Raw genomic sequence first — 13,927 nt, forward strand, 5'->3', positions numbered from 1 at the left:
TCAATATTATGGAATTCTCTCTCTACCTCTTTCTTCTCCTTTAAGAGGCTCCTTAAAACCTACCTCTTTGACAAAGCTTTTGGTCATATGCCCCAATATCTCCTTGTATGTCTCGGTGTCAAATTGTGTTTTTTAACACTCCTGTGAAGCACCTTGGGACGTTTTATTACGCTATATAAATACTTGTTGTTGTTGGGCCAAATTTTCTACTCTGGATTTTGTTAATATTTCCTAAGCAATATTGATTTGCTCACATGACAAGTATCAGGAATGTAGAGAGCGTACTGCAAACTACAAAGAACCTGCTCAGAAAGTTGAAAAACTCTTTTTTTTTTTTAAACATACCATACCAGTCGCACTGACAAACAGACGCAGCCCTGCAGAATGGTTAATGGGTATTCAGTTAAGAAATCTCTACTAGTGCTTCCAGCAAATCTCAACCCTACATAGCCGTGCCAAGCAAGTTTCAGAGAAAGCATGAAAGACATGTCAAATTGGAGACTTCAATTCATGACACAGGACAAGGGAACTACCAAGATGCAACAATGAACATCAAATTTGGCCAGCAGACACAAGAACACCGATACACAAGACAGCCACACTTCGATCATTCGTTGTCGAGACACAATGGTTCAGTGAAACAGAATAAGCATCATTTTGTGCCTGTGACAGAATCAACAGACTGTTAGAGGCCAAAGTCCTTGCAAAAGAGCAGAGATAACTGGGATCACCAAAATGCAGCCACCCAAAATGCATGAGGTTGGAGGTATCTACACCTTGTTCTGAGAGACGGGCTGAACAATCTATAAGGCTAGATCATTTCCAAGCACAAAAGGAAATAATTTGCGGACTTATCTATACATATATTCAGTGAACGTGCAAGGATATGGGCAAAGTACCAGCTACCACGATAATAAGTTTAATAATATTCTGAATTTTGGAACACTTTAATTAAAAAACACAATAGTTGGATTTGTTTAAATATTGATTCAGATAAAGAAGGGCAGATGGAGCATTATTTAAAATTCAGGGCTATCCAAATAATTTATGCTAATTTAGCAGGCCTGGGGTACATGGGGGCAGGGTTGCCTCCTCCAGACAGTAGAGAGTTGGAAGAGACTGGCATGGAGCTGCACCTGCCAAATGGGTGGAATATCATTGTATTTAAAAATACTTTTTCATTACTATGTGATTAAAAGAACCCACACCACCACAGTATCCATCTATATCTCTGTAATTGTGTGACTTTTGCACCTGATTTTATATAAATCCTAATGGTATTACTTAATACAACACTATATACAGTAAACTGTCACTTACCTTCTTCTTTCTCACTCTCATCGTCTTCATCTTCACTTGACTCTTCTTCCGTCTCTTCATCTGCACAACTATCTTCTTTGTCGGAATCCGTAATTTCTCCTTCCTCTGGTTCACTTCCAAATCCAGCCTCTTCTTTCTCCTCCAATTTCACTTCAACATCCTCTTCATCTTGGATACTCGTGTCCACATTCGGACTAAGTTCATTGGATGAACCCTGGCCAATATCCTCCACTTTTGTTTTCTTTCGTTTTTTTACTGGCTCTTCTGACGACACCTCGCTCTCTTCTGGGTCCCAGGACCTGTAATTTCTTGAAGCTTTCGGTATTTCAGCTTCAGTATCCTTAGAGGAAATAGTACAAATATCAAATTTCAAGGACCTGGCTTGAAAGTGTTTTACGGTATTTATCAATGACAAATGGAACCTCAAAACTTTCAAATATCATTGATCCTTGGATACTTTATGTGTAGCAGTGAAAATTTCAGGAAAACGTTGTAAAGTGTTTTATATAAAAAGACACAGACTTTCATTTATATAGCACCATTCACGACCATCAGACATCCCAAAGTGAATAAAGTACTTTCTGAAGTGTAGTCACTGTTGTAATGTAGGAAATGCGGCAGCCAATTTGCACACAGCAAGTTTCCACAAAACAGGGGATAGCTCCCCACTCTCTTCGAAATAGTGCCATGGGATCTTTTACGTCCACTTGAGAAAGCAGACAGAGCCTCCGTTTAACGTCTCATCTAAACGACGGAACCTCAGCACTGCACTGGAGTGGCAGCCTAGATTTTTGTGCTCAAGTCTCTGGAGAGGGACTTGAACCCACAACCTTCTGACTCAGAAGCAAGGGTGCTACCAACTGAGCCACAGCTGACACATATGTAAAATGTAAAGAAAGTCTCACATGCCTATATCACCATTCCAATCATTGCATATCATCAACTACTGCTATTTGGATTAAAGGACTATATGTAATAAGATTTCATCAATAAAGAATGATACACAGCACTAATATTAAAACAATTGAAAACCACACAATTAACAGTGAAATACAGAACACAGAAGAAATTTTCATCAGAATAAAAGTCACTTGCTTTTTTTGATATAAATGACCTGGATATTGGAATACAGAGTAGAATCTCTAAATTTGCCGATGACACCAAGTGTGGCAAACAGTGCTGATGATACCAATCGACTGCAACAGGACATAGAAAGGTTAGCAGAATGGGCAGACAAGTGGCAGATGGAATTTAATACAGAGAAGTGTGAGGTGATGCACTTGGCAGAAGGAACAGGGAGAGGCAATATACGCTTAATGGCACAGTTTTAAAGAGTGTGCAGGGACAGAGGGACCTGGGAGTTAATATGCATAGGTCCCTGAAGGTGGCAGGACATATTGAAAGAGTGGTTAACAAAGCATGTGGGATCTTGGGCTTCATAAATAGTGGTATTGAGTACAAAAGTAGAGAAGTTATGCTGAACTTTTATAAAGCGCTGGTTAGGCCACAACTGGAGTACTGCGTCCAGTTCTGGTCACCACACTTTAGGAAGGATGTGAAGGCCCTTGAGAGGGTGCAGAGGAGATTTACCAGAATGGTTCCGGGGATGGGGGATCTTAGCTACAAGGACAGGTTGGAGAAGCTGAATTTGTTTTCATTAGAGCAAAGGAGGTTGAGGGGTGATTTGATAGAGGTGTACAAGATTATGACGGGTTTGGATAGGCTAGACGAGGAAAGGCTGTTCCCACTAGTTGATGCTATAAGGACTAGGGGACACAGATTTAAGGTTTTGGGCAAGAGATACAGGGGGGACGTGAGGGAAAACTTTTTTACGCAGCGAGTGGTGAGGACCTGGAATTCGCTGCCGATGGAAGTGGTGGAAGCGGAGACACTCAATGTTTTCAAGGGGAGACTGGATAGGCACTTGAGGGAACTATACTTGCAGGACTACGGGGATAGAGCGGGGGAATGGGACTGACTCTACAGAGAGCTAGCACGGACTCAATGGGCCGAATGGCCTCCTTCTGTGCCGTTATGACTCTATGACTTATGAAAAAAAAATTAGTGATGTTCGAAGAGCTTTACTGCCAATTTTTGGATTAACTAGTTTCTTTAAAAAATAATCTGATTAGTAACAGGTACTGCTGATGCCTCTTTTATTAGTCGTAAAGCTTGGGCTGTTACTTCATGGATTACTTAAGCTACATCAGCAAATTAACTCTCATTATATGATCCCATCCATATGCTTGACTATTTTTAGAACTATTCTGAAGAACAGTGAGCTTTTGTTCTGTATGTGGAAGGAAAAGCAGATGGTTAAATATCAGGGTGCAGTGAATTAATGAAAATAAACCAACAAGAAAATGATGTGGCATTTTCCATCAATATGCCCAGACAAACAATAATGCACAAATATGTCCTGCTGAAATGTTAACCTATCTTTATTTATGACATGGCCTGACTTGCTGTGCAGTTTCAGCATTCTCTGTTTCTATACACAGATGTTCTGTCTAGATCTCACTTTCATTCTGATTTATTTAAAATTAAAAAGCAATCTGATTTGTAATACAGATCTGTTTAGGCTGTTTGTGCAGTTTGAGGGGTCAGGACTAGTGTTGATCACAAGAGAGCATTAGTGTTAGCCCCAGTCTGTGATACAATGGCAATTAAAGGATCTAATAGAAAGTGACCGACAACTTTAAAAAATTTAAATATATAATTTGAGCAGATTTTTGCTTTTAATTAAAACAAAATTAAGGGATACCACATGATGACTTGATCTGATCTTTATAAATCTTGGCAACCCACTGATATCCAATTTTAAACAAGGGTAGCACGGCTAACCAACTTCTTAATAATTGTATATAGTATAAGCTGGAGCAGGACCCACAACACAAAGAATGACGGTTGATGCGAGAATGAAAGGATGCAGAGGAAGGTACTAGTCTGGCCTGACTCGAATAAATGCTTTCCCCCCTTGTTAGCATAATTCCTCCAGTTCCTTCAGTGATGAATCAGTACCATCATGTAAATTATTTAACAGACAACATCGAACAGAACTAAAGCAAAATACTGCGGATGTTAGAAATCTGAAATAAAACAGAAAATGCTGGAAACACTCAGCAGGTCCGAATCACTCTGCATTGTTTTGAGCTCAGGGTGGTTTTCCTCCTTTGCAGCTTCTCTTCTGTGAAAGATCTGTTACATAGAAACACATAGAAGATAGGAGCAGGAGTAGGCCATTCGGCCCCTCGAGCCTGCTCCGCCATTCAATGCGATCATGGCTGATCATCCAAGTTCAGTACCCGGTCCCTGCTTTCTCCCCATACCCCTTGATCCCTTTAGCCTTAAGAAATATATCTAACTCCTTCTTTAATATATTTAATGAATTGGCCTCTACTGCCTTCTGTGGTAGAGAATTCCACAGGTTCACCACTCTCTGGGTGAAGAAATTCCTCCTCATTTCTGTCCTAAAAGGCCTACCCCTTATCTTTAGACTGTGACCCCTGGTTCTGGATTCCCCGACCATCAGGAACATCCTCTCTGCATCTAGTCTGTCCAGTCCTGCCAGAATTTTATAAGTTTCAATGAGATCCCCTCGCATTCTTCTAAACTCCAGCGAGTACAAGCCCAATCGACCCAATCTCTCCTCATACGTCATTCCTGCCATCCCTGGTGAATCTTCGCTGAACTCTTTCCTCAGATAGGGCGACCAAAACTGCACACAATACTCAAGATGTGGTCTCACCAAGGCCCTGTACAACTGTAGCAAGACATCCTTGTTCCTGTACTCAAACCCTCTCGCTATGAAGGCCAACATACCATTTGCCTTCTTAACCGCCTGCTGCACCTGCATGCTTATCTTCAGCGACTGGTGTACAAGGACACCCAGGTCTCGTTGCACTTCCCCTTCTCCCAATCTATTGCCATTCAGATAATAATCTGCCTTCCTGTTTTTGACACTAAAGTGGATAGCCTCACATTTATCCACGTTATATTGCATCTGCCATGCTTCTGCCCAATCACCCAACCTGTCCAAATCATCCTGTAGTTTCTTGGCATCCTCCTCACAGCACACATGTCCACCCAGCTTTGTGTCATCTGCAAATTTGGAGATATTACATCTAGTTCCCTTGTCTAGATCATTAATATATATTGTGAACAGCTGGGGTCCAAGGACCGATCCCTGTGGTACCCCACTAGTCACTGCTTGCCACTCGGAAAAAGACCCGTTTATTCCAACTCTTTGCTTTCTATCTGCCAACCAGTTCTCTATCCAAGTCAATACCTTGCCCCCAATCCCATGTGCCTTAACTTTACATGCTAATCTCTTATGTGGGACCTTATCAAAAGCCTTCTGAAAGTCCAAATACACCACATCCACTGGTTCTCCCTTATCTATTTTACTAGTTACATCCTCAAAAAATTCCAGTAGATTAGTCAAGCACGATTTATCTTTTGTAAATCCATGTTGACTTTGTCCGATCCTGTCACTGTTTTCCAAGTGCTCTGCTATTACATCTTTTAAAATGGACTCTAGCATTTTCCTCACTACCGATGTCAGGCTTACCGGTCTATAATTCCCCGTTTTCTCTCTACCACCTTTTTTGAATAGTGCGGTAACATTAGCTACCCTCCAATCCATGGGTACTGTTCCAGATTCCATCGAATGTTGGAAGATGATCAGCAATGCATCTACTATTTCTAGGGCCACTTCCTTTAAGTACCAAATAAATATTGCTAACCCCCTTCCCCACAACTGAAACTCCATTGTGCAAGGTAATATTCACTTAGATTCTCCTCCTCCTCCTCCTCCGTAAAGTGAGATTTGAACAACAAATACTCATTTTTAAGGCCCATTGAGCTTCAAATGATTTATAGTCCATTTTCTTAAATAACTCAGTGAGGGCTCCAAATTTTGGCCTGGAGGGGTCTTTAATAATTCTCTATCTTTGCCACAAAACATCGTCATTTCATGAGGCCATGTTATTTGCATGAATTAATTAGATAAAGGGCAGCAAACAATCAATAATTAATGGAACAAGAACGCACAGGGAGGTCTGTGCCTCAAAGATAGCATTAGATACTGCAAGACATCTCTGTTGATTAAGTATTGTAATATTATGGGTTCAATATATTTGGGTCATGTTCAACATGTATAATTAATGGCTTGGTCCCATCATTTCCCACTGTAGGACAGGTGTTTGCAGCAGAAATCTACTTTTTTTGTAATTAATCTACCTGTTGCTGATTCTGACCATCCCAAAGAAGAAATCTTCAAGTTAGCCATTGATTCTGTCATTTGCAGCACCTGGGAACAGGAGGAACAGAATCTAATGAACAGTTGGATATTGAAAAATCAAAGGTCTTGGCAGCGCATTAGTGTATTAATGCTCATTGCCACAGAACAGCGACAACACGGGTCCTAGTCCAACTAAATTGAAAAAGATTGAAGGGACAAGTCACATCTGGGCAGGTCCTGGCCCCTGGCTACATAAGCACTGGTGGTGGCCTGGAAGGAGGTTGTGAACCTGCCCTTACCTGCAAAGATGCCATACCAGGCAAACCAAGAAAATGGGATAAAATTATGGAATAAAGTAGAAATGCGCCCAAAAATAAGACCCTTAAAAACTGAAAAAGGTGAATGGTCATTGCCATTCAAACTTCTGTTTAATATTAATAATTTTATGTGGCATGCACATAAATCATGTACATAAACCATTGTCTGCTCTTTTACCCACTATGACTAATGGCAAAATATTGTCCCATCAAAGTGGCATCTCAAGACTGATGTGTGACGAACTGAAATATAGTTTTACAAGTTCCTGCTGGCCATAAGGTCGTAAAGTTCAAATAATCATTCTGTAAAATGGAACTGTAACTTTGTTCAAATTGAGGTATGAAGGGTGATTATACTTGATGGTGACGGTTGATTATGCAACAGGAGACACTGCTGTAGCTCACCCAATTATGTTCTCACTTGGAACACTATTGTATTCTGCACTATATCGTCGGGTCTGGAAATAGCATTATTATGAGTTGTAAGCGATTGGTTGGTGAGTATTTCTTTCTCCTTTTCATTACAAGCTTAAATTCTGCAGTTTATATTTTCTTGAGTCTCTGTGGTGTAGTGGGGACAGTTGGTAAATAAGCACCCTAGAGTATATCTTTAACTGGTGCTATTGAATTAATTTAAATTAATTAAAGGGGTAAGTCATGCCAGGAGAGCCCAGCCCCGTGTTATGCTCCTCTTGCTCTATGTGGGAATTCAGGGACGCTGCCAGTGTCCCTGACGACCACGTGTGCCAGAAATGCATCCAACTGCAGCTACTAACGGGCCGTATTGAGGCGCTGGAGCTGCGGATGGATGGGTTGTGGAGCATTCACGATGCTGAGAGGGTCGTGGATTACACGTTTGATGAGTTGGTCACGCCGCAGGGTAGGGCTGCACAGGCAGAAGGGAAATGGGTGACCACCAGGCGGAGCAATAGAAGCAGGCAGGTAGTGCAGGGGACCCCTGTGGCCATCCCCCTTTCAAACAGGTATGCCAATTTCGATACTGTTGAGGGGGATGACTCACCAGGAGAAGGCAGCAGCAACCAACTTCCTAGCACCAGGGGTGCTTCTGCTGCTCAGGAAGGGAGGAAAAAGAGTGGGAGAGCAATAGTGGTAGGGGATTCTATCGTAAGGGGGAACAGATAGGCGTTTCTGTGGCCGTAGACGTGACTCCAGGATGGTTTGTTGCCTCCCTGGTGCCAGGGTCAAGGATGTCACTGAACAGCTGCAGGGCATTCTGAAGGGGGAGGGTGAACAGTCAGAGGTCATGGTTCACATTGGGACCAACGACATAGGTAGGAAGAGGGATGAGGTCCTGCAGCAAGAATTTAGGGAGCTAGGTAGCAGATTAAAGAGTAGGATCTCAAACGTTGTAAGCTCTGGATTACTCCCGGTGCCACGTGCTAGTGAGTATAGGAATAGGAGGATAGAGCAGATGAATGTGTGGCTAAAGAGTTGGTGCAGGAGGGAGGGCTTTAGTTTCCTGGATCACTGGGCCTGCTTCTGGGGAAGGTGGGACTTCTACAAGTCGGACGGGTTGCACCTGAACCAGAGCGGGACAAATATCCTTGCGGGGAGGTTTGCTAGCACTGTTTGGGGGGGTTTAAACTAAAATGGCAGGGGGTTGGGAACCTGAGCAGGGAGACAGAGGAAAGGAAAACAGGGATAAAAGCAAAAGATAGGAAGGAGAAAAACAAAAGTGGCAGTCAGAGAAATCAACGGCTTAAATCAAACGTGGCCACAGTAAATAATAATTCTAATAGGTCTAAGAGCGTTAAAAAAACAAGCCTGAAGGCTTTGTGTCTTAATACGAGGAGCATTTGTAATAAGGTGGATGAATTGGCTGCGCAAATAGAGGTAAACGAATATGATTTGGTTGGGATTACGGAAACGTGGCTCAAGGATGGCCAAGACTGGGAACTCAACATCCAGGGGTATTCGATATTCAGGAAAGATAGGCAAAAAGGAAAGGGAGGTGGGGTAGCATTACTGGTTAAAGAAGGAATTAATACAACTGTAATGAAGGATATTAGCTCTGATGATGTGGAATCTGTATGGGTAGAATTGAGAAATACTAAGGGGAAAAAAACATTAGTGGGAGTGGTATATAGACCTCCAAACAGTAAGGCGGAGGTTGGGGATGGCATTAAAAGGGAAATTAAAGAAGCGTGCAATAAGGGCACAGCAGTCATCATGGGTGACTTTAATCTACATATAGATTGGGCCAACCAAATTAGTAATAATACTGTGGAGGAGGAATTCCTGGAGTGTTTACGGGATGGTTTCCTGGACCAATATGTCGAGGAACCAACCAGAAATCAGGCCATCTTAGACTGGGTATTATGTAACGAGAAAGGATTAATTAGCAATCTTGTTGTACGAGGCCCCTTGGGTCGGAGCGATCATAATATGATCAAATTCTTCATTAAGATGGAGAATGAAGTAGTTGACTCAGAGACAAGGGTCCTCAATTTAAATAAAGGAGACTACGATGGTCTGAGGAGCGAGTTGGGTAGGATTGATTGGGGAATGGCACTCAAAGGGTTGACGGTGGATAGGCAATGGCAAACATTCAAAGACCGAATGGATGAGCTACAGAAATTGTTCATCCCATAAAAATAAAACAAAAAAGGTGACTCAACCGTGGCTAACAAGGGAAATAAGGGATAGCATAAGCTCCAAGGAGAGGACATATAAATTGGCTAGAAAAAGCAATAATCCTGAGGATTGGGTGCAGTTTAGGAGTCAACAAAGGAGGACAAAGGGATTAATTAAGAAAGGGAAAATAGAATATGAGAGTAAGCTAGCAGGGAACATAAAAACTGACTGTAAAAGCTTTTATAGATATGTGAAGAGAAAAAGTTTGGTGAAGTCAAGCGTGGGTCCCTTCACAGTCAGAATCAGGGGAATTTATAATGGGAAACAAGGAAATGGCAGACCAACTAAATACATACTTTGGTTCTGTCTTCACAAAGGAGGACACAAATAACCTCCCAGAGATGCTGGCGAACATAGGGTCTGATGAAAGGGAGGAACTGAAAGAAATCAGTATTTGTAGGGAAATGGTGTTAGGAAAATTGATGGGACTGAAGGCTGATAAATCCCTAGGGCCTGATGGTCTACATCCCAGGGTACTTAAGGAAATGGCCCTAGAGCTAGTAGATGCATTGCTGGTCATCTTCCAGAACTCGATAGACTCTGGAACGGTACCCATGGATTGGAGGGTAGCTAATGTTACCCCACTATTCAAAAAAGGTGGTAGAGAAAAAGCGGGGAATTATAGACCGGTAAGCCTGACATCGGTAGTGGGGAAAATGCTAGAGTCCATTATAAAAGATGTAATAGCAGAGCACTTGGAAAGCAGTGACAGGATCGGACAAAGTCAACATAGATTTACAAAAGGTAAATCATGCTTGACTAATCTACTGGAATTTTTTGAGGATGTAACTGGTAAAATAGATAAGGGAGAACCAGTGGATGTGGTGTATTTGGACTTTCAGAAGGCTTTCGATAAGGTCCCACATAAGAGATTAGCGTGCAAAATTAAGGCACATGGGATTGGGGGCAAGGTATTGACTTGGATAGAGAACTGGTTGGTGGACAGAAAGCAAAGAGTTGGAATAAACGGGTCGTTTTCCAAGTGGCAGGCAGTGACTAGTGGGGTACCGCAAGGATCGGTCCTAGGACCCCAGCTGTTCACAATATATATTAATGATCTGGACGAGGGAATTGGATGTAATATCTCCAAATTTGCAGATGACACAAAGCTGGGTGGGAGGGTAAGCTGTGAGGAGGATGTCGTGAAACACCAGTACGATTTGGACAGGTTGGGTGATTGGGCAGAAACATGGCAAATGCACTATAATGTGGATAAATGTGAGGTTATCCACTTTGGTGGCAAAAACAGGAAGGCAGATTATTATTTGAATGGCAATAGATTGAGAGAAGGGGAAGTGCAAAGAGACCTGGGTGTTATTGTGCACCAGTCGCTGAAGGTAAGCATGCAGGTGCAGCAGGCGGTTAAGAAGGCAAATGGTATGTTGGCCTTCGTAGCAAGAGGGTTCGAGTACAGGAACAAGGATGTCTTGCTGCAGTTGTACAGGGCCTTGGTGAGACCACACCTTGAGTATTGTGTGCAGTTTTGGTCACCTTACCTGAGGAAGGACGTTCTTGCCATGGAAGGAGTGCAGCGAAGATTCACCAGGCTGATATTGGGATGGCAGGAATGACGTATGAGGAGAGATTGTGTCAATTGGGCTTATACTCACTGGAGTTTAGAAGATTGAGAGGGGATCTCATCAAAACCTATAAAATTCTGTCAGGTCTGGACAGACTAGATGCAGGAAGGATGTTTCGGATGGCCGGGGAGTCCAGAACCAGGGGTCATAGTCTAAGGATAAGGGGTAAGCCATTTAGGACTGAAATGAGGAGGAATTTCTTCACCCAGAGAGTGGTGAACCTGTGGAATTCTCTGCCACAGAGGGCGGTGGAGGCCAGTTCATTAAATATATTGAAGAAAGAGTTGGATATATTTCTTGAGGCTAAAGGGATCAAGGGATATGGGGAGAAGGCAGGGACAGGGTACTGAATTTGGATGATCATCCATGATCTCATTGAATGGCGGAGCAGGTTCGAAGAGCCGAATGGCCTACTCCTGCTCCTATCTTCTATGTTTCTATGTTTCATTTGACACATCTGCATGGAGATTGGAAAAGCCAGCAGAGAATGTTGGACAGATAGGCAGCTTTAATGAATCATGTCAATGGAAGAAAATGGAGCACACATTGTGCCATCTAGGTATTGGTAGGGTGGCAAGTGTGGACCATATTCATGCTCAATCCCTAAGACTTGCTCTAGACTGGAGGGGAGAGACAGAGAATGAAGGAAAATAATAATGGATTTGAAAAATCTGTGACAAGAACCACCAATGCCTCAGAACTGTCCTTTGCTGGCTGGGGAAAAGCTGTCTGAGGCACATGGAGTTTCAGAGCACTGTTATTGTTTCTATATACAAAGGAAGCAGATCTACTGGGAAGGAAAACTAACGAGGAATCTTGTTGATATCATTGACTTTAATCTGGCTCTTCAGATTGTTACGGCAGGTACATTAAATGCTGTGAAGACTTGCAGCACAATCAGAAAGGAACAGGCTTGCTTTCTCTTGCATTAGGAATGAGTAGGGCAGCTTATGGCTTTATGCAAAATAACAGATCATAAAGCTCAGGGGGAATGCACTGACATTGGTTTCATCAATTTTTATAATGCTTTCGATCCAGTGTTTCGTGCAACTCTGATGAAGAAGCTGGAAACTATGGAATGTGTGTCCGACTCTTGGATTTATCCAGGATGTGTACTCCAGCTTAAACATGTGTATAAGGGAAGATGGGAGACTTAGTAAATCCATTTCTCTTGAAAGAGGAGAGAAGCAATGCCCACTGTCACTCATCCTATTCAGTGCTTTCATCACCAATGTGTTAAGTTTCATCATAAGAGTGGTCTAGGACTGCCGGTTCCATGCATTTCTGAAAAAACTGTGTGCGCCTTTCGCAGATGATGTTGTGTCGATGGTGTTGCTGGCAGAGTTGTTCAGGCATGTGGAGTGCTCTACTCACCATCCTAAACAATCGGTTAACCAGTGGGACAAAGTAATAGGTGCCTCCAAGTGTGGCATTATGGTTTGGCATGACTTAAAATAGGGTTTCAAAGATGGTGATTGCAAAACTGTTGATTCATATTAGTACTTGGGTGCTTTGCTTATTTTTCCTTCAGATACAAATGCAGGCTCGATGGGCCGAAATGGCCTCTATCTGCACTGTGGGGTTTCTGTGATTCTGTGAAATTATAAACTTGTGCCGTAGAAAGCGTGAGTCCCAACAGTTCTCTTTCACTGTTCAGAATTCCTAGGCATGTACTGGAGGGGCTTCTTTCAGCCGATGTGTGAGATCTAGGTCCAAGCTGTGAGATGGATTTGTTGCAAAAACGGGCGATGGTTACAGAGAGCGAGAGCTCCTGTTCACATCATCCTGCCACTCAGTATTCTGGAAGAGTAGTCAGCCTCACAGCAGGCTTGTCTCTTTGCCAAAACACCTCACATGAAGACCTGAATTAAGCATGATGTGGAGATGCCGGAGTTGGACTGGGGTGGACAAATGTGAGAAGTCACACACACCAGGTTATAGTCCAACAGCTTTATTTGAAATCACAAGCTTTCGGAGCGCTGCTCCTTCGTCAGGTGAAGTGAAGAGATGCATATAGGCACAGCATATATAGTCAGAGAACACTGCCAGATGATTACAGGTAATGTTTCTAACTGCCCTTTATCACACCTCGGCAGAGAGATAATCACAGCAATCAAAGGTGTGAATGGTGTCCAAACAGGTCAGTCAGGAAAACATTACATCAAAGAACAATGAGGTGGGGTCACAAGGGGTCGAATGTTGCAGATGCTGGGGTCTGTATGAAAAACAAAAAACAATTTATAAAAAAAAAAAAATGTTTTTGCTGGAAATCACAGCAGGTCCGGCCACATCTGTGTAGAGAGAACAAGCCAACGACGACTCGAGTCTGGATGACTCTACATCAGGTGGGGTTACATGTAGCGTGACATGAACCCAAGATCCCAGTTGAGGCTCCGAAAGCTTGTGATTTCAAATAAAGCTGTTGGACTATAACCTGGTGTTGTGTGACTTCTGAATTAAGCAGTTGGTGTTGAGTAAACCTGATACAATGAATTGCACTTGAAGATCTAGCTTTCAAGGTGGCTGGCACGTTATACGCTTCCCTTTTTAGGTTCTTGCACCACACTAAAGGCAGATCTGACATATAGCTGACAGGGAAATGCTGAAGTTTGGAATGACAGCTGCTGGAAGGCATTAGCTGGAGTCCATATATAAGGACATGGCTCTTATATTCAGGGTTTGGTGCCTACCATGAATGGGTTGTAGAGAGGAAAGCAGTTGCATTTTTGACTGGTGCAACCATTCGAGGGAGTCTGGTTTGCATACATGCTGTGTTCAAGAAGATAATGGCAATGCACTTACACATTTTATCG

The 13,927-nt window shown here is 42.6% G+C and overlaps 1 protein-coding gene across 4 annotated transcripts in view; it reads right to left on the reverse strand.

The window, feature by feature from the left end:
• The window catches only part of aggf1 (angiogenic factor with G patch and FHA domains 1), a 57,585-nt gene that overhangs the window by 19,300 nt on the left and 24,358 nt on the right, over positions 1-13,927 (reverse strand). For all 4 annotated transcript variants that reach the window (XR_015077658.1, XM_085982550.1, XM_085982556.1 and 1 more), the window contains one exon: positions 1,321-1,660. Coding sequence is in view for 3 of the 4 variants with exons in the window: in XM_085982550.1 (XP_085838676.1) it covers positions 1,321-1,660 (340 nt within the window). In the remaining variant the exon portion in view is untranslated. The remainder of the gene's footprint in view (positions 1-1,320; positions 1,661-13,927) is intronic.

This window comes from Somniosus microcephalus, chromosome 1 (genome assembly GCF_052327205.1).
Source record: "Somniosus microcephalus isolate GS21.2 chromosome 1, FLI_Smic_1.0, whole genome shotgun sequence".
NCBI lineage: Eukaryota > Metazoa > Chordata > Chondrichthyes > Squaliformes > Somniosidae > Somniosus > Somniosus microcephalus.